Source organism: Sapajus apella, unplaced genomic scaffold, assembly GCF_009761245.1.
Source record: "Sapajus apella isolate SASKATOON/1434 unplaced genomic scaffold, GSC_monkey_1.0 scaffold36, whole genome shotgun sequence".
NCBI lineage: Eukaryota > Metazoa > Chordata > Mammalia > Primates > Cebidae > Sapajus > Sapajus apella.
In genome coordinates, this window is record NW_022436976.1 from 15,719,361 (window position 1) to 15,747,041 (window position 27,681).

The 27,681-nt window shown below is 37.9% G+C and overlaps 1 protein-coding gene across 3 annotated transcripts in view; it reads left to right on the top strand.

The window, feature by feature from the left end:
* Positions 1-27,681, top strand: part of ANKRD13C (ankyrin repeat domain 13C) — a 101,683-nt gene that overhangs the window by 12,028 nt on the left and 61,974 nt on the right. For all 3 annotated transcript variants that reach the window (XM_032296620.1, XM_032296623.1, XM_032296622.1), the window contains exons 2-3: positions 9,683-9,724; positions 20,032-20,136. In XM_032296620.1, the coding sequence (XP_032152511.1) occupies positions 9,683-9,724; positions 20,032-20,136 (147 nt within the window). The remainder of the gene's footprint in view (positions 1-9,682; positions 9,725-20,031; positions 20,137-27,681) is intronic.

The window sequence follows — 27,681 nt, forward strand, 5'->3', positions numbered from 1 at the left end:
AAATTTTATATTAACAGGTAATGAGCATTGTAGTTTTAAAATTAATAAATTTAGAATTTAAAAATTCTTAATTTCTAATGTAAATATCAATAGATATATCTATACAAAAGGTTTTAGGATCTTTAATAATTTTTAGAAGTATAAAGAGGTCCTGAGATTAAAAAGCTTGAAAATTGTTAATACAGTAAAAAGAGTAAGATTTTTGTGTCATGAACTGTCCCAGTTTCTAGATATGTAATTTTGGAAAATAACTATTATTAGGTCTATTTTTCTTCTTGAGAAATAGGAATAATATTTGTTTCATAGGGTTACTGAGCAAATTAATGAATAGCATATCAGAAATATACAGCATAGTGGCCAACACATTTAATAAATACCCATTAAATGCCAGCCATTCTATTGATTATTTGCATTTATTTATTCATTTTTCTGATTTAGGATCTCACTCTGTCATCCTGCCTGGAGTGCAACAGTGTGATACGGCTCTCTGCAGCCTTGACCTCCCAGACTCAGGCAATTCTCCTGCTTCCTCCTGAGTAGATGGGACCACAGGCACACACTACCATGCCCAGTTAATTTTTTTTTTTAGACGGAGTGTTGCTCTGCCACCCAGGCTGGACTGTAGTGGTGCAATCTTGGCTCACTGCAACCTCCGCCTCCTGGGTTTAAGCAATTCTCCTGTCTCAGCCTCCTGAGCAGCTGGGACTACAGGTGCCTGCTATTATCACCAGCTAATTTTTGTATTTTTAGTAGCAGTTTCATCTTGTTAGTCAGGCTGCTCTCAAACTCCTGACTTCAGGTGATCCACCTGCCTCAGCCTCCTGAAGCATTGGGATTACAGGCACGAGTCACTATGCCAGGCCCCCATCTAATTTTTTATTGTTGTTGTTTTGAGACAGAGTCTTGCTCTGTTGCCCAGGCTGGAGTGCAATGGTGTGATCTCTGCTTACCACAGCCTCTGCCTTCTGGGTTCAAGTGATTCTCCTGCCTCCACCTCCAGAGTAGCTGGGATTACAGGCATGCACACCACCATGCTCAGCTAATATTTTGTATTTTTAGTAGAGACGGTTTCACCATGTTGGCCAGGCTGGTCTTCAACTCCTGACCTTGTGATCCACCTTCCTTAGCCTTCCAAAGTGCTGGGATTACAGGCATGAGCTACCGTGCCTGGCCCCACAGCTAATTTTTAAAAATTATTATTTGTAGAGACAAGATCTCCTTATGTTGCCTGGGCTGGTGATGAATTTGGCTTAAGCAGTCCTCCCCCTCAGTGTTCCAAACTGTTGGGAATACAGGCTTGAGCCAATGTACTGGCCAGTGATTTTTTTCCATATTTTAAAACTAAAGTCAACCTGGCATGGTGGCCTATGTTTGTAATCCCAGCACTTTGGGAGGCTAAGATGGGTGGATCACTTAAGGCTAGGAATTTGAGACCAGCCTGGCCAACCTAGTTTTGCTAAAGTACATCTCTACTAAAAATACAAAAATTAGCTGGGCATGGTGGTGCGTGCCTGTTATCCTGGCTAGTTGGGAGGCTGAGGCACAGGAGGTGGAGGCTGCAGTGTGCCAAGACTGCATCACTGCACTCCAGCCTGGCAGTATTGAGAGATTTGGTCTCAAACAAACCAACCAACCAACCTACCTGAAAGCTAAAGTGATCTTGATATTACTGGACTGTTTTTCACTTGTTCAACAAAACAATTCGATTTAGTTTACCAAGTTAGAATGAAGGCATTCAATTTCAGATTTAAAAGTACATTATGAAAAGTTGATAGCAAAGTTTATTTTATGTTTTTATTATCCTTTGTGTAATAAATTAGCTTAAGCAGCAGGCTGAGGACAGAAAACTGAGGAGATAGTAGATGGAGGTAACTAGGATATTGGGACACTTAGTTTTATGATATACTTGGTAGATACAGTCACGTTAGCTAGGTGGTGATGATGATGATTATTATTATTTTGTCATTTAAAATATTGAATTAGCACAGCGTGATATTTGGCATCATAGTAGAAGGTATTTCTGTTTATATTCTTATCTGTAAAATGAGAGGGATTAAATTGTTGAACTCACTTCTAGCTTGTAAATCTTTGATAATATGATTAAAATTTGGACTTGTAATGAAAGGTTTCATTTGTATCTTCAGTAGGTACTGATGCTTTTACTCTCTTCTGTATGTTCTTGAGGGGTTAAGAAAATAAAAGATAATTATCCAGGAGCATGGACACCTTGACTTCTTCACCTAGGTGATCTGTCTAGACTCTGGTGGGCTCTCCTTAACTTAAATTTAAAATTTTTTGAACAGATACTACATTCACATGCTTTAGAATTCTAAAATATAAAATGACACATTGTTAAAAGTTTCCCTTTCACCTATCTCTACCTATCTAGTTCCCCTCCTGGGCAGCAACTAGTGTTATCAGTTCCTGTGTGTTTTTTCTTCTTTCCCCTTCCCTTTCCCCTTCCACTTCCCCTTCCCCTTCCCCTTTCCCTCCCCTCCCCTCCCCTTCCCTTTCTTTTCCTTTCCCCTCCTTTCCCCTTTCCCCTTCTTCTTTCTTCTTTCTTTCCCATTAGGAGCATGCTACTTCTTTTTTCCCCTGAAAGACAGAGAAGTGAAAAAAGAGAAGTACTGCTACCTCTTCCACTATTGAGACAAAAAAGGATATTCAGGAATTTATGCATTTGATTGTAAACATCTTTTGTTTTGTTTTGAGACGGAGTCTTACTCTGTTGCCCAGGCTGGAGTGCAATGGTGTGATCTCAGCTCACTGCAACTTCCACCTCCCAGTTTCAAACGATTCTCCTGCCTCAGCCTCCTGAGCAGCTGGGATTACAGGTGTGTGCCAACATGCCCAACTAATTTTTGTATTTTCAGTAGAGACGTGGTTTTACCTCAGCCTGTCAAAATGCCAGGATTACAGGTGTGAGCCACCGAACCCAGCTTGTCTCTTCTTTTTTGCTGCCAAATGTGTATCTCCAGTCTAGACTTCTTTGAGTTCTAGATTTTGTATTCGTCTTTACTTGGAATCTCAGAGTTATTTTAAAATTAACTTGTCCGATATGGAGCTATCATTTTCTGCCTCCTCCCCTTTCACCTGGCCACCCATTCTTTTAAATTACATCGTTAACTATCTAGTTGCTCAAGGCACACAATTAATGAGATCATTCTTTGTCTCACCACTTCTTACTCCCCATACACATATAATTAGCAAGTTATTTTGAACCAGTCTACTTCTGTCTCCTCTGCCACCACATTGAGACTGGCCAATTTTGATTATATTTTTTCCTGGGAATACTGCATCAGATTCTTAACTGGTCTTTCTATGTCCCCCTCCAATTCATTCTCTATATGAGAACAAGAATGATCTTAAAATATAATTTGTATCATGCCACTTTCCTGCTATAGTAAAATAAAATACGCATATCTTCCAGATAACAGATGGGAAAACAAAATGGAATAATAAAAATAGTCAATCTAGAAGAAGGTAAGGAAGATGAACAAAGGGAATATAGAACAGGCAGGACAAATAGAAAACACAAAAAGGGACCAGGCCAACGGTGGCTCATGCCTGTAATCCCAGCATTTTGGGAGGCAGAGGTGGGTGGATCACTTGAGGTCAGGAGTTCGAGACCAGCATGGCCAATATGGTGAAACCCCATCTCTAGTAAAATACAGAAATGTGCTGGGTGTGGTGGTGCACACCTGTAATCCCGGCTACTCGGGAGGCTGAGGCAGGAGAATTGCTTGAACTTGGGAGGCAGAGGTTGCAGTGAACTGAGATCATGCCAGCCTGGGTGACACAGTGAAACTCCATCTCTCAAAAAAAAAAAGCAGAAAAAGGATGGTAGATTTAGATCCTGATATGTCAGTGAGTATATGTGAAACTGGATTAAATGCTTCAGTTAAAAGACAAATATTGTCTTACTGTAGGATAAAAACACCCACCTGCATGCAGTTGGAGACATCTAAAACATCAGGATGCAAAAAAGTTGAGGATTGAAAAGTATATTTATGCAAATACAAATTCAAAAAAGGTATAATAGTGTTAATATCCTAATAGGTTTCAAAACAGAAAACATTATATGAGACAAAGGTGCATGTCTCATAATGAATAATGGTTCAGTGAACCAAGAATATATGAAGATTTTAAGTTTGATTGTACTTGATGACATGGCTTCAAAATATATCAAGCAAAAATTGATAGAATTACAAGAAGACATAGAATCCCACAATTATAGTGGGAGATTTTTAACATTCCTTTCTTTGTAACCCAACAAGCCAACAGCAAACAACAAATCAGTAAGGATGTAAAAGATAGGAACACCACCATTAAAATGGATCTAGTAGCCTTATGTGAAATGCTGAACTCAACTGCAGAATAAAAAGTTTTTTCCAAGGATATATACAGCACTTACAAAAATTGGTCAGATTCGATCATAAAGCAAATCTCAACACATTTCAGAGGACTGAAATTACACTGCCCATTCTCTGATCACAATGTAAATAAGCTAGACATTTTTTAAAAAGGTAGATATATTAGGAAAAAGGCTGATATATTTGATGATTGAAATATCAATCATCAAATCTATTTTAAGAAATTAGAACAGGCTGTGTGCAGTGGCTCATGCCTGTCATCCTAGCACTTTGGGAGGCCGAGGTGGGTGGATTATGAGGTCAGGAGGCTGAGACCAGCCTGGCCAATATGGTGAAACCCAGTCTCTACTAAAAATACAAAAATGAAATGGGCATGGTGGTGCACACCTGTACTTTCAGTTACCTGGGAGACTGAGGCAGAATTGCTTGAACCCAGGAGCAGAGGTTGCAGTGAGCTGAGATCCTGCCACTGCACTCCAGCATGGGCAACAGAGCAAAACTCCATCTCAAAAAAAAAAAAAAAAAAAAAAAAAAAAAAGGCCGGGCGTGGTGACTCATGCCTGTAATCCAAGCACTTTGGAGGCCAAGGCGGGTGGATCACCTGAGGTCGGGAGTTCAAGACCAGCCTGACCAACATGGTTAAACCCTGTCTTTAAAAAAAAGAAAAAGAAATTAGAAGAACAGTTTTAAGTTGCTTAATTTCCCAATTTGAGTTTTTTGTTTTTTTGAGATGGAGTTTCGCTCTTATTGCCAGGTACGATTTCAACTCACTGCAACGATTGCCTACCAGGTTCAAGCTGTTCTGTCTCAGCCTCCCGAGTAGCTGGGATTACAGGCATGCACCACCGCACCAGGCTAATTTTGTATTTTTAGTAGAGACAGGGTTTCTCCATGTTTGTCAGGCTGGTCTTGAGCTCCCTACCTCAGGTGATCTGCCAACCTCAGGTGATCTGCTGGCCTCAGCCTCCCAAAGTGCTGGGATTACAGGCGTGAGCCACTGTGCCTGGCCCCCAATTTGAGTTTATTTTACCTAAACAAAATAGAAGTAAAAAAAGAGCAGGAATGATTGAATTAGAAAAACAAACAGAGCAACAAAGCTAACACTTTGTTCTTTGAAAAGATTAATAAAATTAATAGGTCAGGCACAGTGACTCATGCCTGTAATCTCAATTTTTTTTTAATGAGAAATATATATATTTAAAAAAATTTTTTTAATTTATTTATTATACTTTAAGTTCTTGGGTACATGTGCAGATTGTGCAGGTTTATTACATAGGTATACACATGCCATGCTGGTGGTTTGCCGCATCTATCATCCCATCACCCACATTAGATATTTCTCCTAATGCTGTCCCTCCCCAGTCCCCTCACCCCCTGCTATTCCTCCCCTAGACCCCCACCCCCCAGGCCCTGTTGATGTCACCCTCCCTGTGTCCCTGTGTTCTCATTGTTCAACACCCACTTATGAGTGAGAACATATGGTGTTTAGGAGGCCAAGGTGGGAGGATTGCTTGAGCCCAGGAGTTTGAGACCAGCTTGGGGAACATAGTGAGACATCTCTACTGAAAAATAAAAAAAATTAGGTGTGGTGGTCGTGTTCCTGCGATTCTCTACTTGGGAGGCTGAGATGGGAGGATCACTTGAGCCTGGAAGGTTGAGGCTGCAGTGAGCCATGATTTTGCCACTGTACATAGCAAGACCCTGGGTGACATAGCAAGACCTGTTTGAAAATAATGAACAGACTGATCAAGAGAAAAGGGAGGCACAGATAACAAGTATCAGTAATAAGAAGTGGTACATCAGTATAAATTCAGATGTCATAGTATATCATTTGTGGATATTGCGAACAAATTTTATGCTAATAAAAGAAAATAGATAAACAATACTAGAAAAATTTAGTTTGTCAAAATGCACATAAAAAGCAATTAGAAGGCCGGTCGCGGTGGCTCATGCCTGTAATCCCAGCACTTTGGGAAGCCAAGGTGGGAGGATCACTTACTTGAAGCCAGGAATTCAAGACCAGCCTGGGCAACGTGGTGAAACCCTGTCTCTACTAAAAATCCAAAAATTAGCTGGACATGGTGGCAGGCGCCTGTCAGCCACTTGGGAGGCTGAGCAGGAGAATCGCTTGAACAGGGGAGGCAGAAGTTGCAGTGAGCCGAGATTGTGCCGCTGCAGTCCAGCCTGGGCGACAAGAGCGAGATTCCATCTCAAGAAAAAAAAAAAAAAAGAATGATAGCTCAAAGTAAAGCTTTGGCTTGGCATAGTTGGTGTTGACCTTTTGTTTCTAGCACCATAACAAGTTTGCTTTTTTTTTAATTTTGAGACCCTGTCTCACTTTGTTGCCTCAGCTGGAGTGCAATGCCGCCATCTGGGCTCACTGCAACCTCCGCCACCCGGACTCAAGTGATTCTTCTACTTCAGCCTCCCAAGTAGCTGGATTACAGGTGTGCACTACCACACCCAGCTATTTTTAGTAGAGACAGGGTTTTGCCATGTTGGCCAGGCTGGTCTGAAACTCCTTGCCTCAAGTGATCTGTTCACCTCATCTTCCCAAAGTATGGTGATTGTAGGCTTGAGCCACTGCGCCTGGCCAAGTTTGTTTGCTTTTTGGGATTACTCTTTGATCTTGGTAAATTATCATCGAATGTGAATGCAAACTTAGGAAATTTAGTTCAATATTTTGAAAAGAAGGAAGAGGACCTTCCTCTGAAAAGAAGGAAGAGAACTTACTCATGTTGATTTTTTTTAACCTTCTATTATGGTGAAGACTGAGGGCACTGAATAGTGTATGAATCTAACCCACAGATGGCTCCTGATCTATCAGTGTATAGTCTATCAGTGTTTAAAATTGTTCTTAAGGTCCGGGCGCAGTGGTTCATGCCTGTAATTCCAGCACTTTGGGAGACTGAGGAGGGCAGATCACCTGAGGTAAGGAGTTTGAGACCAGCCTGGCCAACATGATGAAACCTGTCTCTACTAACAATATAAAAAGTAGCCGGGAGTAGTGGCACTCACCTATAATCCCGGCTACTCGGGAGTCTGAAGCAGGAGAACCACTTGAACTTAGTAAGCAGAGGTTGCAGTGAGCTGAGATCGGCCATGCACTCCAGCCTGGGCAACAGAATGTGACTCTGTCACACACACACACACAAAAATTGTTCTTAAGCATTTTTATTTTATTTGAACTGAACATATTAGTTAGCAGGGAAAATTGTGCTTTACTGAGAGTTTTAATGCAGAAAATTCACCTGATTGTCTCTAACTTTATACATCCTTTGGGGAAAATTGAAAAATTGCAGACATAGAGTTGTTTGTGAGGAGAAGGGGTGTTTCTTTAATGTCTTCATGATATAGGTATGTAATTTCAACATGGGGGGAGAGGAAGTCAGTTTTACTAAATTCATATATAAAAATACCTATAATGAAAGATACTTTTCTTCATTGCATGTTTCATGTTAAAGTACTAAGTACCAATGAAAATTTGTACCACCAGTTCATATTTCTGAAAAAATGTGACTTATATCTCCAAATCTGTCTTGCTTTTTGTCCCTAGTTAAGATCAAGAGATATTCTGTAATTCAGGGTTTGGTTTTGTTTGGGTTTTGGTAAAGTTACTTACAGAGATGACTTTATTTTATTTATTTATTAATTTTGAGACAGAGTTTCACTCTTGTCGCCCAGGCTGGAGTGAAATGAAGTGATCTCAGCTCACTGCAACCTCTGTCTCCATGTTCAAGTGATTCTCCTGCCTCAGCCTCTCGAGTAGCTGGGAGTACAGGAGAATGCCACCATAACTGGCTAATTTTTGTATTTTTAGTAGAGATGCGATTTTACCATGTTGGCCAGGCTGGTCTTAAACTCCTGATCTCAGGTGATCTGGCTGCCTTGTTGGAATTACAGGCGTGAGCCACTGCACCCAGCCATGGAGATGACTTTAATGTAGTAAATTTACTTGTGTTGTTTTATAAATTTTGCTCAAAATAGTATTTTGCTGACTTTGCCAAAAATTCCCATTCCATTTTGCCTTTATTGAGCAAAATGTCAGCACTCCAGATTTTCTAAGTTATCCAAATCACACTCAAGTACAGGAAAAATTTATATTTGGGAAACAAACAAAAAGTTATCATTAGTGAGGGTAAAGAAGTTATGGAAAACCGTAAAGAATGAAATTGGAAAGATGAGCAAAAGACAAAGACTTGAAAGCTATGCTACGAGAGAGAGAGAGAGAGGGGGGGGGAGAGAGAGAGAGAATCATGAAGGATCTCTTGTCACACTAAGAGATTGGAGTATATCACACACACATCTCTGAGATAAAGTAGTTTATTTCATGCTGCATATGATCCCTTGATAATGTTTAGCTCATTATTTTGGTCAGAATTGTTGATGTGATGACTTCACTTCTGTAAAATTGCTAATGTGTGAAATTTAGCAGATTTTATTTACTTTTTATTTTCAAATATTACTGTTGGTTTAACTTTTAGACCATAAGTGTGTCTTAGGGTATCATTTTGAAATTTAAATTAGTCATTCTATAACATCAGCTATAGGATATAGTCCAAACTTCGTAGCATAGCTTTCAAGTCTTTGTCTTTTGCTCATCTTTCCAATTTCATTCTTTACGGTTTTCCATAACTTCTTTACCCTCACTAATGATAACTTTTTGTTTGTTTCCCAAATATAAATTTTTCCTGTACTTGAGTGTGATTTGGATAACTTAAAAAAGAAAATCTGGAGTGCTGACATGTTGCTTTTGTTCGCCTACAGATTTCTAACAAATTCTTTAAGACTCATTTCAGTGTGGTCCATTCTTCAATATTTAACTCTCTGCAAAGTTATGAGATCTGCTGTATGTTCCACTGTCATGCTACAGTCCCTTCTATTTAATAAATAATAATTATTATTTATTTTCATATTTGTCTCTAACAGAAGACTTCTGAACAACTTGAAGACTGGGATTGGGTTTTATTTATTTTTGTCCCCAAGGGTGACTAGGTATTAAATTGTTTGCTAAATGAACAAAGAATAATGTGAAAGAGAAATGAGCAGCAAAAGGAATCTGTGAAATCTGTTCGAAAAAGAAATCTCAAAATGGATATCCTTATTTTGGAGGGGTTGGGGAGTACATTGTACTTAGAAACCATGGTATCTTCTGACTTTAAATTTGATATATAAGCAATATTATTTTGCAGTCATATCATTTTTGCTTAAAATCTGCCAGTGAAATTTCTGAAGGAATTGAACCCACTTTTAAGTAAATGTTCTTATGTTTTTATACCTTCTAATTTATTTATTTTATTTCTTTTTAGGAAATACTCCTTTACACCTTGCTGTGATGTTAGGAAATAAAGGTTAGTAAATATTTTCTTTTTAATGTTTAACTTCAATTATGTGTAGTCAATTAAAAATTTTTAAGATCAGTTTTGTCTCCTGAGTTTTTAAAAACTCAAAATTGATTATTTTGTTACTTGAACTTATAATTTACTATATTGAAATTAGTAAATATTTCTTGTTTTCTATAGCCTCCCCCCCGCTTTTTTTTTTGTTGGCGGCATGGTGGAGGCAGCTGGTGTCGGATGAACCGGATTCGGGACAACCGAAGGAAGTTGCACTGTGGCCTCCTCCAAGCTGAAAGACGCAAAGCTCTATAGTACTTTTTAAAAAGTGTTAGTGGAGTGGCCGGGCGCGGTGGCTCAAGCCTGTAATCCCAGCACTTTGGGAGGCCGAGGCGGGTGGACCACAAGGTCAAGAGATCGAGACCATCCTGGTCAACATGGTGAAACCCCGTCTCTACTAAAAATACAAAAAATCAGCTGGGCATGGTGGCATGTGCCTGTAATCCCAGCTACTCAGGAGGCTGAGGCAGGAGAATTGCCTGAACCCAGGAGGCGGAGGTTGCGGTGAGCCGAGATCGCGCCATTGCACTCCAGCCTGGGTAACATGAGTGAAACTCCGTCTCAAAAAAAAAAAAAAAAAGTGTTAGTGGAAATCCTGTACTAACCATTATGTCTTTTGAAACTATATTTTTTCCCCTTACTTATTTTATCAAGCAGGAATTTATAATTTTAGAAGACTTATTTCCAAATATTAAGATTTGTTATAATACTTTTCATATTAGAGTTTTATATGATTTTAAATATATAATATTTTATATACTTAAAGTCATAAATTAAGCCTTTTGTATGGTAGATAATTGCAAAAACTTAATACTTGTTTATTAAGTATTTATTAAGATATTTATTCTTTAATTTAAAGAAAACTTATAGGCAGGTGATTTAAAAGATGTCTACTTTTGTAGGTTATTCCTAAGTGCAGTAAAACTTGAGTTATTTAGATCCCCAGTTGTTCTGGAAAGTGAGGATTTTAGATAGCTAAATAGCAATTCTTTGAGTACTAGATATTTATATTTTAAATGTGTTTGATAAAATTTTTAAAAGAAATATAATTCTGTGTTTTTAAACAGGCTAATGAACTTCTGCTAACTTTTTTTTTCAATGATCTAGAAGTATCATTATGAACATCTCTTGTTGTTATATGATATAATGTATCTGTCAGTATAAACATTTGAATGTATACTGACCCAGGGATATTGCTAGAACTTGTTTTTATTTTGAGACATGGTCTTGCTCTTCTCCCCTGGCTGAAGTGCAGTGATGCAATCATAGGTCACTGCAGTCTTGTACTCCTGAGCGCCAGTGATCCTCCCACCTCAGCCTTCAGGTGGCTGGGACTATAGGCACATGCCACCATGCCCAGCTAATTTTTTCATTTTATGTAGAGACAGGTTCTCACTGTGTTGCCATGGGTTGAATTTGTTTTGTTGAAAAACAAAGTACTTTTGCTAGTTTGGTTTTTAAGTTCAAATGTTTAAATGAAGCATATGATCCTTAGGATAATATAATTTTTATTTTAGAAACAGGGTCTTGCTCTGTTGCCCAGGCTGGGGTATAGTGGTGTGATCCTAGCTCACTGTGGCTTCAAACTCCTGGCCTCAAGTGACCTTCTTGTTTCCAGCCTCCCAACTAACAGGGACTAGAGGCACATACCACCATACCTAATTAACTTTTAAATTTATTTTTAGAGATGTGGTCTCACTGTGTTGCCCAGGGTGTTCTCAAACTCCTGGCCCCAAACAGTCCTCCCTCCTGGGCCTCCCAGAGCACTGGGATTACAGATGTGAGTCACTGTGCCTGACCTTAATTTTAATTTTAATTCTATATAATTGGTGATTCAAATATGCATCTTCCATATTATGGCTTCTTTTTTCTTCTTACAAGGAATATTAACTGGAATAACTTCCAAGTAAAAAGAAATTCATTAAAAAACTACATATTCGAGAAACTCAAGAAGTAGGGACCAGCCAGATCTCAGGAAGAGTGGGAACCAAGATGTTTGGAGGAATCAGTCATTCTCCTATCTGTTTCCTTATCATCTTTCTATCTCTTTTTTTTTTTGAGACGGAGTTTTACTCTTGTTACCCAGGCTGGAGTGCAATGGCTCAATCTTGGCTCACCGCAAAATTCTCCTACCTCAGCCTCCTGAGTAGCTGGGACTACGGGTTGTGCCAACATGCCGAGCTAATTTTTTTTTTGTATTTTTAGTAGAGATGGGGTTTCACCATGTTGACCAGGATGGTCTCGATCTCTTGACCTAGTGATCCACCCACCTTGGCCTCCCAAAGTGCTGGGATTATAGGGGTGAGCCACCGTGCCCGGCCTCATCTTTCTATCTCTTATGGTGTATCTGCAGTTCTTTATATCTGCAGTATTCCTCCTTTTTCATGATTGCCTTTTTCTGTTTACTGAAATTGAACAGAGCTAAAATAACTCTTTTAGGATCCTAAGTTTTAATGACATTCCGGTTTCAGCATTCACCACTAGATTGGTTTCTTAGGTTCCCAAATTTCTGAGCAAAAAGTTTGATGGATCCAGTTCATCTCAAGCCAAGCCACAAATGACGGGTGATGGCAGACTTGTGAATTATCTGTCTTTAGGATGGGTATTTGCTTCTGTGAAATTAGCTTTAGCTGGACTGACTTGGGTGAGATTTGGGGGTAGGAGAGGGAATCAGGAATACAGAGGAAGAATGTTTAGTTTAGCAGGAATATGGATAGGGCAGGCCGTGATTGACATCTCAAGCAACCTTGGTGAAAACATGTCAGATATAGTCAGTTGAATTAGATCAATAAAAACTTATCCTTTTTTTTCAAAGAACATTGGATTAGAACTTTAGAAAATAACTGGAATTTATTATTTACAGTATATCAAATGCTTTTCCTAGTACTTTCCACATATTTACTCATTTAACTCTTAACCATGTAAGTAAAGTACTATTATTATCCCCATTTTAAGGAAGAAAAACGTTAGCCCCAAAACTTGCCCAGAGTAAAGTAGCTGAGTTTCAATTTCAACATGGAGTGTCTGGCTCTAAAATCTGTATTTATGGTGTATTGTTTTGCCCTTTTTTTCACTGAGAACCATTCAGAAAGGATATGGTCTATATCAAAGTTGGCCAACATGCAGCTTGCCAAATCTGATTGCTATTCTGGAATCCTTCCTAATTTAGCTCTTTAGTAGTTAATATGGATTTACCAGAATTTGAATGTGAAATAAAGCCTATCTGCCATCTCTGGTTTAGGGTTCTAATTTTAGTTTATTTTTCCACTCAAATATATTCTGACAGAGGGTATTCTAATTTTAGATAGACGTACTATTATGCTTCATCATAGGTTTATATCAGCCTGTTTTAGAATGTATTTCAGACAGGTGTGGTGGCTCATGTCTGTAATCCCAGCACTTTGGGAGACTGAAGTGGGCAGATCACTTGAGGTCAGGAGTTTGAGACCAGCCTGAGCACCATGGTGAAACTCCATCTCTACTAAAAATACAAAAATTAGCTGGGCATGGTGGCACATGTCTGTAATCCCAGCTACCTGGGAGGCTGAGAAAGGAAAATCACTTGAACCAAGAGGTGGAGGTTGCAGGGAGCCGAGATTGTACCATAGCATTGCAGCCTGGATGACAAAGCGAGACTTTGTTTCAACAACAACAACAACAAATTAAAATGTGTTTCATAAAACGTTAGTTTATTTGCATCAATTGAAGTACAGAAGAAAAACCACATTAGCTTCATGGGATATTGATAGCTATTTAGAAGAAAATAAAGAGTTTCCAGATCAAATCGATTTGAAAAATATTCGGTAAATAAAAGTTAAAAAGTTTTCTTCATTGCAGAACTTGTTAGAAATTTGATATGCTAATATGCATGATAATGTTTCACGTTGGGGCATGTGTTGGACATAGTGGTCAGAGTTCCCCATAGTTATTTGTTTGCTCTTTTTCACGAGTTTCTTGACAGCCTAGAATTCTGTGGGATGTATTTTGGGAAACACTTGGTTTGATGATTCAGGATCTGCAAATAATGTTGGTATTTGTTGTTTCTGAATCCTTTTCAAATAGAATAGACACAACCAATAACATACTGATCCATTTACATTTTTCCAGCCATGAGCTCTTTTTTTCCTTCTTTATATGGCTGTGTGTGTGTTATTCTCTTTTTAAAATAAACAAAACAAACTTGAAAGTCTGTTTATATTTTTGATATTTGGTTGCACAAGAGTGAGACTGGAATGTGTAGTGGAAAATAAAACATGTACTTTATGCTTAGTGTTCTTTTTTTTTTTTTTTTTTTTTTTTTTTTGAGTTGAAGTCTTGCTTGTCACCCAGGTTGGAGTGCAGTGGCATGATCTTGACTCACTGCACCCTCCACCTCCCTAGTTCAAGTGATTCTCCGACCTCAGCCTCCCTAGTAGTATCTGGGATTACAGGCATGTGTTACCATGCCTGGCTAATTTTTGTATTGTTGGTAGAACCAAGGTTTCACAAAGTGGGCCAGGCTGGTCTTGAGCTCCTGACCTCAAGCGATTCACCTGCCTCGGCCTCCCAAAGTGCTGTGATTACAAGTGTGAGCCACTGCTCCTGGCCTGCTTAGTGTTCTATACATTGCTTTCACATTATATCCTTGTTTGGCCTACATAGTCTATTCTCTTTTATCTTCTCCTTTTAAGATACACTGTACCTTTAGTGATTCATTGTTGAAGGGCACTTTCTGTTTGTGTACCTGTCTGTAAACACAGCAAAATTTCCCAGGACATTCAAATAATATTTTGATTGAAGTAAAGAGAATCTTTTACTCTGCTGCATGCTTCCCTTCTCTTACTCATCTTAACCTACTGAATAACGTTAGTTTTTCACCACAGAAGACTGATTTTTTCTGAATTTCTGAGTCCATTGACTAATATTAGTCAATGGACGTGGGAGGTTTTTGAACTATGGATCAGGATGGAAATGAAGAATAATATTATACTTAAAGAAGGTTTCAGGAATTTTTATGAGATGACATAGAAAAACTAATCTTTAATTCTCATCCTTTTGGTTGAAAACATCAGAGAAAGGTCTTTCAAACCAGTTGCTGCAACTTTTAATTTATTTTCAGTCTTTTTTTGTATCTGCAATTTTTAATTTTTCCCTAAAGTAACTTTAGAATTAATATGGTTTCTCACTTTAATAACAATAACTCCAGATACTCTGTTATTTTCAGCTATCCTATTTTTCTCATTCGTTCTCTCTATATTTGATCACCTTTATAGTTCTTGCTTATTAACGTGATTTTTTTTTTTTTTTTTTTTTTGGTTTGTTTGATTTTTGAGACAGAGCTTCACTCTGTCACCCAGGCTAGAGTGCAGTGGCATGATCTCAGCTTATTGCAACCTCTGCCTCCCAGGTTCAAGCAATTCTCCTGCCTCAGCCTCCCGAGTAGCTGGGATTACAGGCAAATGCAACTACAGCTAATTTTTAGCATGCCTGGCTAATTTTTTTATTTTTAATAGAGACAAGGTTTTGCCATGTTGGCCAGGCTAGTCTCAAACTCCTTACCTCAGGTGATCTGCCCACCTTGATCTCCCAAAGTGCTGGGATTACAGGCCTGAGCTGCTGTGCCCAGCCTTAATGTGTGATTTTTATTTCTCATAATTTGCATTTGTCTACAATCCTCAAGTCTTGACTTCTTCCTGGCATATTTATGCATCCTTTAAGCCTAAGCACCAAGTTGTTAACTACCTTCTTATGCATTGTTAACATTACTGAGAAAAGACATTTGAATGATCCAGTTCTTTTTTTTTTTAAGAGTATGTCATAGGTTATTAGCATATCTATGATTATCTGATTTTTTTGTTAGTTGCTAATCTCTACTTTAGTTGAGTTGTGACTAGTGAGTGAAGGGCGGCTGTTCTGCCTGGTTTGTGGCATATCGGAAACATTGTTGATATGTTTAGCATAATATATAAATTTTATATGAATCCTATGGTATTGCTTTAGATATTGTTGTGCAAACCTCTTTTTAATATTTTTAAATTATTATTTTTTTCTTTTTTGAGATGGAGTCTCGATCTGTTGCCCAGGCTGGAGTGCAATGGTATGGTCTCGGTTCACTACAACATCCGCCTCAAGCAATTCTCCTGTCTCTGCCTTCTGAGTAGCTGGGACTATAGGAGTGCACCATCATGCCTGGCTAATTTTTGTAATTTTAGTGGAGACTGGGGTATTACCATGTTGGTCAGGCCGCTCGATATCCTGACCTCGTGATTTGCCTGCCTCAGCCTCCCAAAGTACTGGGATTACAGGCATGAGCCACCGCACCTGGTCCATTTTTTTCTTTAATGATTTTTTTGGTTAGTAATCCAGGTGTGTTGAAGTAGTTGAAATAATACAATACATAGATATATAAAAGCATCATCTCTCTACTTTTTTTTCCTGATGTAGTTAACATTTACAGCTTCATGGATGTCCTTTTATATCATACTCTTTACTTACAACACAGAGACTTCGTTTGTTTTCATGGAAGTAGAATCACTACAGATAGTACTTTGCCATATTTTTCTTTTCTTTCAACAGCTTACCATGAAATAGCCCTAGAAGTTTGTAAGTATCTTACATGTTTACATTCCCCTATACATGTATACATACAAACATAATTATAAATGATTTTTTGGGGGATGGGTCCATTTGTTTTTATTACTTTTTTAAAGATTTTCTTTTTATCTTGGCTATCGTCCCCTCTTCGTATTTCTCCTCTTCCCAATAAACATGGTAACACATGTTAAAACCTGCTGGATATTCTTACATACTTTTCTCTATGCTTATTATTATATAGAAATATTTGTGCATGTGTCTGAACACACACACTCATGTATGTACTTTTTTACTCATTCCATTTATTTATTTATGTATTGAGTCACAGGCTCACTCTGTTGCCCAGGCTGGAGTGTAATGACACAATCTCAACTCACTGCAACCTCTGCCTCCAGGGTTCAAATGAGTCTCCTGCCTCAGTCTCCTGAGTAGCTGGGATTGCAGGTGTGTGCCACCACACCTGGCTACTTTTTGTATTTTTAGTAGAGATAGGGTTTCACCATGTTGGCCAGGCTGGTCTTGAACTCTCGACCTCAGGTCATCTGCTCACTTCTGCCTCCCAAAGTGCTGGGATTACAGGTATGAGCCACTGCACACAGGCTTGCTCATTCATTTTTAAACAATGCAATAATTATATACTGTATCGAGCAGGTAAATTATATCAGGAATACACTGTGAAAATTCCTTTAACCCTGTTGAGATGGCTCTAATTGATTCCTTTTTTTTTGATTGATTTAATTTCTTTATCTTTCTCAACATTTTATTATGAAGAATTTTAAATATATCCCCACAATTGAAAGATTATCACAGCAAACACTGAAATACTTTCCACATAGACTCAATAATTGTTAACGTGTCATATTTTAATTTGTATGTCTTATATATATATTTTATTGTTGTTGTTTGTTTGATTTGTTTGTTTTTTTGAGCCTGAGTATCTCTCTGTGGCATAATCTCAGCTTACTGCAAACTCTGTCTTCTGGATTCAACCAATTCTCCTGCCTCAGCTTCCATAGTACGTGGGAGTACAGGCCAGTGACAACAAACCTGGCTAATTTTTTTTTGTTTTAGTAGAGACAGGTTTTACCATGTTGGCCAGGTTGGTCTCAGACTCCTGACCTCAGGTGATCCACCTGCCTCGGTCTCCGAAAGTGTCGGGAGTATAGGCATGAGCCACTGTGCCCAACCTGTATGGTATATATATTATTTTTGTTACACCATTTGAAAACTAGATGTAGATATCATGACATTTTACCCCCAAATACTTGCATAAACCTCTAAGAATAAGACATTCTCCTTCATAACCATATTATCATTATCACACCAAGGAAATTAATGAGGTTGTTAAAATATCATCTGATAGCTAATGCATATTGAGATTTCTCTAGTTGTTCCCAGAATGTCATTTGTAGGTTTTTTATATTGAAACATGACCCAGTTGAGGGTCACTCATTGCATTTGGTTGTTATGTCTCGTAATCTAGAGCAATTTGCCCACCTTTTCCCTACCTTTGTGCCCAACTGTTTTAAAAGTCTTGACTAGTTAACTTGCAGAATGTCCTTTCTCTCAGATTTGCCTGATCATTTTTTCTCCGTGTTTCTTAACTTTTCTCTCCATGTCTTTATCCTTTGTTTTTTCTGTGAATTGAAAGTTAGCTATAGAGGCTTTATTAGATTCAGGTTAAACATTTCTGGATAGAATACTTCATAGGTGATATTAGGAACTTTGTCACATTGGAAACACAAATTCAGATTATTTCATTAGTAATTGCCGATAAGTTAGATCGTGTGTTTAAGTGATAATCTTCAAATATATCCATTGTAAAGGAACATTTTTTTGTTTGTTATTAGTAAATATTCTTGCGACAATACTTTGGTTCTGTGTGAATATCCTATTCCCAGCATAAAGCCTTTTACCTAGTGACTTTAGCATTCAATAAAGACCCTTGCCTAAATCAGTTATTACGTGGGGTATTATGTTAAATTTTCTAATGTTATCATTTTTTCTACATTTATTAGGTAACATTGCATTATTCTGTAAATTAGAACTTATTGCCTTCCCTTTTATTTCTTGATGTTGTTATGAGCTTATCAGTTTTTTTCAATGTGTTAAAACTAGTTAGCCATTATTATTTTTGATGCAAAATTTCTCAAATTTGGCTAACCATTAAAGCTGTCTTCTCTGTGCTTTTGATATGACTCGATTTTTTAAAAACTGATAATATATTATTACTGTAATGTAAATGCGACATATCTATTATTACCCTACTTTGGGCATTCACTTTGTTTCCAATATAATTGCCATACAAACAACACTAACATCTATGTACATATATTCTTATATACTGTTACCAGATTTAAACACTTCTATGAAATTTCTGTATTTATTTTACATTATGGTAATAAAGCTCCCCACTAGTATAGTTGTTTCTTGTATCGCTAGGAATAGTACTAAAGTAGTGCCATTTGTTTTCCCCCTTAGCCAACCCACATTACACTGTCTTAACGCCCTTATTTCTTTCAAAGCAGTTACCATTATCTTGCATTGTTTTTCTTTTCTATTTATTAATTTACATGTTATATTCCAACATAGGAAGTATGCTGTCTGATAGCAATACCTTATTGAGTACTCGTTATTTAGAAATGGCATATAATGAACATTTGGTAAATATTTGCTGAATTATTGATTGAATGAATGGATGGATGGCTGTCTTACCTAAATTTCCCGTGGGCCTCAGTTTTAACTTTTTTCCTGTTAATAAACTTTTTATTTTTAATTTTAAAAAAGTTTTCTCAACCTATAGAAAGTCTATACCTTAGATTTCTTTTGATTATTTGAAAAACTATTTAGATTTGTCCTCGTATCCTAAGCCGAGTTTTGCCCTTTTTTGAATATTTTTCCAAACCATAGGAATTAAAAACTTTGAAAACTAAGTGTTTATTGGAAACATTACTGACTCTTTTTGAAAACACCTTTTTTTCTGAAATAATAAACTTCCTACTTGACATTATGGACATACAAATCCTCTTTTGGGTCTTAATACCTGATAGATATTTGGATGTGAATCACTCGAAGTTCTTGGGTTGTCTTTTAGATTGTGAAAACATTAAAAAAATACTCTTGGGGACAATTATTAGGGAACATGATACTTTTGTTTTTTTTCAGACAGAGTCTCCCTCTGTCTCCAGGCGCCCGGCTGGAGAGCAGTGGCGTGATCTCCGCTCACCGCAACCTCTGCCTCCCGCGTACAAGCAATTGTCCTGCCTCAGCCTCCCGAGTAGCTGGAACTACAGGCGCACGCCACTGCGCCCAGATAATTTTTGTATTTTTTAGTAGAGACGGGGTTTCACCATGTTGGCCAAGATGGTCTTGATCGTGATCCGCCAGCCTCTGCCTCCTAAAGTGCTGGGATTACAGGCGTGAGCCACCACGCCCAGCCGGAACATGATACTCTCTTTGCACAGAGATCCAATTTATTTTTAGGTAGTAGAATGGATACTTTTTGAATCTAGGGATCTGAAATTACCTGGTTTAGATAGATAGGAATTTTTTGGATTATATAATTCTACTTGGTACAGTGTTTATTTCATCTGTTTATATTAATTTGGTATATTAAAGTTTTATATATTTATATTTAAAGATTCTAAAAATTACATGATGTTTGATATTATCACTGCTTTATATTGCAGAATGTGCCCATTTACTTTTGGCTCACAATGCTCCAGTCAAGGTGAAAAATGCTCAGGGATGGAGCCCTCTGGCAGAAGCCATCAGCTATGGAGATAGACAGATGAGTAAGCAATATGAATTACTGTTGTTGAATATATTCTAAAAATATGAAGTGGTGCATTTGAAATATTCTTAATTCACTGTAACTTTCCATAATATAAACCTTTGCAGTTATCTATAAACTTACATATGAACTATTCATGACTTAGGAAATTGAACATTTAGTGGTACACAGAAAGAATTGAGGAATCATGTTTAAAATTATGTTTTTTTTATTTTGCAGCATTCTACCTTGTTGATGTTGATTTTTTAATTCATCCATAATACAGGACTTTTTTTTTTTTTTTTTTTTTTTGATACCTGACAGTCCTTTCTGGCAACTGCTTTATTATTTAGGCCATTATTGAAACTGAAAATAACCATAGTGTTAAATAGCTAACTGCTTTAGTTGGCAGGTATAGATTTTGCTGGAAGCAAGGAATAAGACTGTCTCTATTCTGTTTTAGTCTTTAAAAGAGTATTTCTAAAACATATCATATTCTTTTTGATAATATACTGAATATTCAATTATTCTACTCTCCCTCCTCCTACTGATAATTTTTTTTCAACTGCACATACAGATCTTATTTTTGTCAAGTACATCTCAATAGTGGAAAATTTTATAAAACTTAATCTGGATGAATGGGAATATTATCTTTGTGATAATATTATCTCTATAGTTTTAGGCTGAAAATGATCAATTAAATCTAACTTTGCAGAAGGAAATTAAAAATGTTGGCAGTTTTTTTAAAGAAATGTATAATATGGAACTCCCTTAGGATGTTACATAGATTCAGTCTTATTTTGATGCTATGTTTTGGGCTCTTCTGGGCACTTTTTTAAGATTTATCAGCACTTTGGGAGGCCAAGGCAGGCGGATCACCTGAGGTCAAGAGTTTACGACCAGTCTGGCCAACATGGGGAAACCCCATCTCTACTAAAAATACAAAAAAAATAGCTGGGCATGGTGGTGGGTACCTGTAATCTCAGCTATGTGCCTCAGCCTCTCCAAATGCTGGGATTACAGGCATGAGCCTCTGCACCTGGCCTCAAGGATTCTTTTTCTTCGGAATCAGTATTTACTGAGTCCTTACTATAAAGCATGTGTGTGTGTCAAGATGTGGAGAATAAAAGACCTGGTCTCTACTGTTTAAGAGTTCATAATTATTGGGAAGGCCAGTAAACAAAATTTTCATGGAAAATTAGTTACAGGATATTTAGCAATCAATTTAAAGGTAAAAGATTGAGGCTTATATAGTTGAGGTCTGTTCTTAAAGTGATTTTCTTATGTAAAGTGATACCTTAGCCATTCTAAATAATATCCCATTGTCCATTATTATGTAACTATATAACCATAATTGCTTAGTACTTATATTTTTATTACTTCCCATCACAAGAAACAGATACTTAACTGCTAAATTAAAGGATAATTAATTGAATAACTCTTATTTAGAATATTGTAGGGAACCAGCCCTATGTCACCCATGGGTACCCCATGTTCGGTGGCAATGAATGAATGAGAAATAGACAGATTAAGAGAGATAGTGGGACCAGGGGGCCATCACTCATTTCTTTGGAGGAGACAGTGAAGGCCCAGAACTCTGATCATCCACACTATTTATTGTTTACAATCACTTTGATCTACAGGGTAGGGGTGGAGTAATGGTGGGGAGAGGGTGATGGTAGAGTTAATCAGTGAGCTGCAACTGAATCAATGAACCAGAACTGGTATGTCATTCTAAGAATTGATAACAGTGGCAGTTTGGGAGTTTCACAAAACAGGAACATATTTCACTTATTATCTATGTACAGTTGATGGAACGTGGGCCTTACAAGGAACCTACAAGTCTGCCTATGTCATAGTGCTACGAAGGGGTTTTATGTCCTTGAGCACAATGTTTATGGTAACAGAGCCTAGGTCACCCTGCGCCAGAACATGAGGCATGGAGAGGCCTTCCTCCTCAGAGGCCTCCTGCGGCCTTCTGCAGTTTGTTGTTCCTTGTGTATATGTTACTCATAATCAATGTGTGTAGGCACTCTGTAAGTCCTTTCTCCTTTGCTGTTTTTCACAACAGAATATTAGAAATATTAAAAAAATGTATAATGATGTTGAACATATGTCTGTCCTTTTTTTTGTTTTTGTTTTTGAGACTGGGTGGAAGTTATTCTCATGCCTCAGCCTCCCAGGTAGCTGGGACTACAGGCGCCCGCTACTGTGCCCGGCTAATTTTTGTATTTTTAGTAGAGATGGGGTTTCACCATGTTGGCCAGGCTGGTCTCGAACTCCTGACCTCAGGTGATCTACCCACCTCAGCCTTCCAAAATGGTCGTATTACAGACGTGAGCCACCATGACTGGCTATGTCTGTACTTTGAAATTATTTTAAGTACTATGATTTTAGTTTTTGATTATTTGGCTTGTGTTACATTAACATTTTCTGAGCTTAGAAAATTATGTTTTTTGAAAAATCTGAGATAATCTAATATTAATTACTGGCAAAAACTTTGTGGCCTATTTGTCCATTGTTTCTGATTTCAGATAATTTTTCTAACATTCTTGAACCACAAAATAGACAATGCAAACTACTTATCAGAGACTTTTTAGAATTATTTCACTAATTAATAACAAAATTTCAAGATTTTGTTGCTTTTCTGCCTTACAGTTGTTACCTGGTAAACATTGATCAACCCAGACCAGTGTGAGATTGAGATATGGATACAACTAAAAAGGCTTTTTTCCCCACAATTTATCCCTCACCCATAGTCCCTAGCTTTCTCTGATCTAGACAGCTCTATCTTCTTTGTGCACTCTTCAGAAGTTGCTCACAGTTTGTGCAGATTTATGTCATGGTATACTTATAATAGTTTTGGGGATTCTATCAGCCTTTGTCTTATTTTTGTGGCACATCAAAGGTTAATCTGGAGGGAGAGAGAGCAATTTGTGTTGGTTTGCAGTCTTATATTGAACTGGAACTCTTCATTTAGCATTCAATTTTATATTTCCTTTTGAGAGAAGACTTTCCTCAACTTTGGGAGGCCGAGGCAGGCAGATTGCTTGAGCCTGGGATTTCAAGACCAGCCTGGGAAACATAGAAGGACCCCAAAACTACAAAAAGTACAGAATTAGCTAGTGTGGTAGTGTGTGCTTGTAGTCCCAGCTACTTGGGAGCCTGAGGTGGGAGGATTGATTGAACCTGGGAGGCGGAGGTAGCGGTGAGCTGAGATCACACCACTGCACCCTAACCTGGGTGACAGAGTGACACCCTGTCTTAAAAAAATAAAGTATTATAGTAGGACTTTTATTTATCACAACTCTCCTGAGCTTTCAAAACTTTATAATGTTTTTTCTTAAAAGAAAATGACGACATTCGTTGTAGAAAATTAGGAAATTATAGGGGAAAAAAAGAAAATAATATCATTTAAAGATAACCACTGTTGTGTCACGTGCAGTGGGGCATACCTATAATCCTAGCACTTTGGGAGGGTGAGATAGGTGGGTCTGTTGAGCCCAGGAATTCAAGAAGAGCCTGAGCAACATGGCAAAAACCTGTCTCTACAAAAAACACAAAAATTAGCCAGGTATGGTGGTATGCACCTGTGGTCCCACTTACTTGGGAGCTAAGATGGGAGGAGCCACTCAAACCTGGGAGATTGAGGCTGTGGTGAGCTGACATTGTGCCACTGCACTCCAGCCTGGAGCCTGAGACAGAGTGAGACCCTGTTTCAAAAAACAAACAAACAAAACAAAACAAAACAACCACTGTTAATATTTTGTTATATTTTATTTTCTCTACATAAAACTTTTTACAACTTCCTGTTCTGAGGACAAAGACCAACATTGCTAACTTTGTTTATAAGATCCAGTATGATAGCATCACTTCTTTGTCTCCTTCCTCATCTTGTTCTTTCCATATGGCTTTCTATGTGTCAGCTCTGCTGGCTTTTTGGTTTCTCATGCTCTTCATACTTGTATATCCTCCTCTTTTTGTCACAGCTCCTTGATTCTTGAGATTTCAGCTCGAGTACAAGGAAGTTTTCTCTACCAATATATTATGTCAGTACTCTGCCCCTTCCCATTAGGCAGAGTGTATGAGAGCGAGAATTGTCTATTTCTAATTGCCGTCTAGTAGTGTTCTAAATACCTACTAGATGTGTCAGAAACATAGGATGTGTCATTAAGTTTGACGTTGAGGAACTCATCCTATGTTGCAGAGAGAGACCAATGAATATTCTGCATCATTCTGACGTATTTACAAAGTCCTAGGGGAAACAGATGAGTGGAAAAGTCATTCAGGTTTTAGCAAGGTGTTTGGTTATTAAAAGTGTTTCAAAGGATTTTGGGAGTTAAAAAGGTGGGTAAAGACATTCTAGTGTGCGAGAGTGGAATGTGTATAAAGCATGGAAATGTAAAAAACAAGTCATAGATTAGGAAACATTATGTATTTGGCTTCTTTTTTTTTTTGAGACAGTTTTGCTCTTGTTGCTCAGGCTGGAGTGCAATGGCATAATCTTGGCTCACTGCAATCTCCGCCTCCTGGTTCAAGCGATTCTCCTGCCTCAGCCTCCCGAGTAGCTAGGATTACAGGTGCCTGCCACCACACCCGGCTAATTTTTTGCATTTTTAGTAGAGACGGAGTTTCACTATGTTGGCCAGGCTGGTCTCGGACTCCTGACCTTAGGCGATCGGCTCGCCTCAGCCTCCCAAAGTGCTGGGATTACGTGTGTGAGCCACTGCGCTCAGCCCTGTATTTGGCTTCTTAATGATACGTGGCGAAGATGGATGAAGGGGCAAAGATCAGTGTTGGGAGATGAAGTTGTAATAATAAAGGAACCACACTGATAGCAGCTTTATGTGCTATTCAATATTTTAGTCTCAATTTCCAGTCCTGCAAAACCCCAGAAAACATCAAAGCAGGGATTGATATTATTAGATAAGCAAAAAGACTTTCTAATTAATACAGTGGAGTCAGGGAGGCAAGAGATATTTAGAAAAAAACATTTTTGGAACAAATGAAGTAAGCTTGACTTAAAAACATAGTGTGTTTAGAGAAGTAAGGGATTAGAAAGTAATTAAAAGAAAGATTAAAGATTTAACAGAATGGATTATCAATTGGATATGGGTAATGATAGAATGATTCAGAGTAACTCCAAGGTCTGTGTTATGGATTGATGGTGATTTCATTAATTAATTGATATATAGACTATAGGAGCAAGAACAGTATGGTCTTTAATTTGTATTAGATTTATAGGGTTTGAATTATCTGTAGTATATCAAATAGAATTATCCAAGTAGGAAGCAGGAAATGGATTGGAGCTTAGAAGGAAGTGGAGGGCAAAAGATACAGATTTAAGTAATACTTGGAGCAGTAGAGCATAGTTCCAAATGCTTTAAGTCAAACTGTAAACTTAAGTGGGAGAAGGAGGAATGAGAAAGCAAAATTAGTTGTGGTTTATGGAGTTTAACATTTGAGTCTTTGTATGAATTCTGTTATCACCTAAATCCTCTAAAGCTATCACCTAAATCCTCTAAAGCTAATTTTATCTTCATTATTAATCAGTGTTAGTAAAATTCTTACAATATGAGAGTACAAATTCTGATCCCTAAAAAGGGCACTGGTAATTTTGTGTAATTGCTTTCTGAATGTTTGTGCATCCATAAGAAGTTTGAGTTGATGCTGTTTTTCAATATGAAGTCTTATATAGAAAAGGGAATCTCTTTGCATATGTTATATACTATGCTATATACAGTAGTTGCCATTACCTTTTTAATAATGTTTGGTCATTATTTACTGAATGCCTTCAGTCAGTTATTGTATTTAGTTAATAAAATTATATTAGGCTGATTAAAAAAATATATGGCTTCTGCTTTTTATTGAAAGACGCTTTCTATCTAGTAATTGAATTCTTTCCATTCTCTACATTCAATAGAGGTCCATTTCAATCTGAAGGCAAGGTAGATTGAATAAGATTTATTAAGATACTTGAGCTTATAGGGGAAAGCAATGACCATTAAAAACAATGGTATTACATTTGGGTAATATAACTTTGATATTAAAATTAAAGTATAACAGGAAGATTTTTCAGATTCATACAAACTTGTATCTTTAAATAATTATCTAAGTCATTGATTCTCAGACTTCTTGGATTTTAAAGACCAGACAAAAAAATTTTACTGGGGATTGATAGGAATCTAACTTTTTCATTTTAGACTATCAGAACTTTATAAAAAAGATAACTACTGTCTTTTGTTATCCACATTTATTTTTTAAAAAGATATTTGAAACCAAAAGTAGAAGTCTTTTTTTTTTTTTTGAGATGGAGTTTCGCTCTTGTTGCCCAGGCTGGAGTGCAATGGCGCGATCTCGGCTCACCGCAACCTCCGCCTCCTGGGTTCAGGCAATTCTCCTGCCTCAGCCTCCTGAGTAGCTGGGATTACAGGCAAGCACCACCATGCCCAGCTGATTTTTTGTATTTTTAGTAGAGACGGGGTTTCACTATGTTGACCAGGATGGTCTCGATCTCTTGACCTCGTGATCCACCCGCCTCGGCCTCCCAAAGTGCTGGGATTACAGGCGTGAGCCACCACGCCCAGCTAGAAGAGTCTTTAAATAATTTATTAAGAAAAAACTTAGGCCCGGGAGCCATGGCTTACGCCTGTAATCCCAGCACTTTGGGAGGCTGAGGTGGGCGGATCACAAGGCCAAGAAATCTAAACCATCCTGGCCAACATGGTGTAACCCCCTCTCTACTAAAAAAATACAAAAATTAGCTGGGCGTGGTGGCACACACCTGTAGTCCCAGCTACTCGGGAGGCTGAGGCAGGAGAATTGCTTGAGCCCGGGAGGTGGAGGTTGCAGTAAGCCGAGATCGCGCCACTGCACTCTAGCCTGGCGCCTGGTGACAAAGCAAGACTCTCTCTCAAAAAAAAAAAAAGAAAAAAGAAAAAACTCATTCTAATTCACTCTTTTTCTCATTTTGCTGCATATCATTGGAAACTCAAACAATTGGGCAGAGAAAATGTAGATTTGTATCTGGGAACTAGTGATTTTAGGTCACCGAGGTAGTAAATGGTAGAACTGAAACTAGGTCCTGTGTTTCCTGACTTCTGTGTCTCAGTTTTTATTATTTTGAGAGACCTTCAATAATTTAAACATTGTTTTTTGATTTTTGGCTTTTTAAAGTATATTGGAATTTAGTTAGACCTGTGGTTAAAAATAAGAATGGCTCCTACTATTTTTATATCCTTCCCTAGATTTTTTCTAATTTTGGGCCTATGTGGACAAAAAAAAAATCTGGTCCAAGCTTTCACTACCTTTTTTTATTCGCCTTCTGCTTCTGTGTTCCACATGGAACTTGAAGTGTTTTATAAGAATGCATACTGTGATGGCCGGGCGCGGTGGCTCAAGCCTGTAATCCCAGCACTTTGGGAGGCCGAGGTGGGTGGATCACGAGGCCAAGAAATCGAGACCATTCTGGTCAACATGGTGAAACCCCGTCTCTACCAAAAATACAAAAAATTAGCTGGGCATGGTGGTGCGTGCCTGTAATCCCAGCTACTCAGGAGGCTGAGGC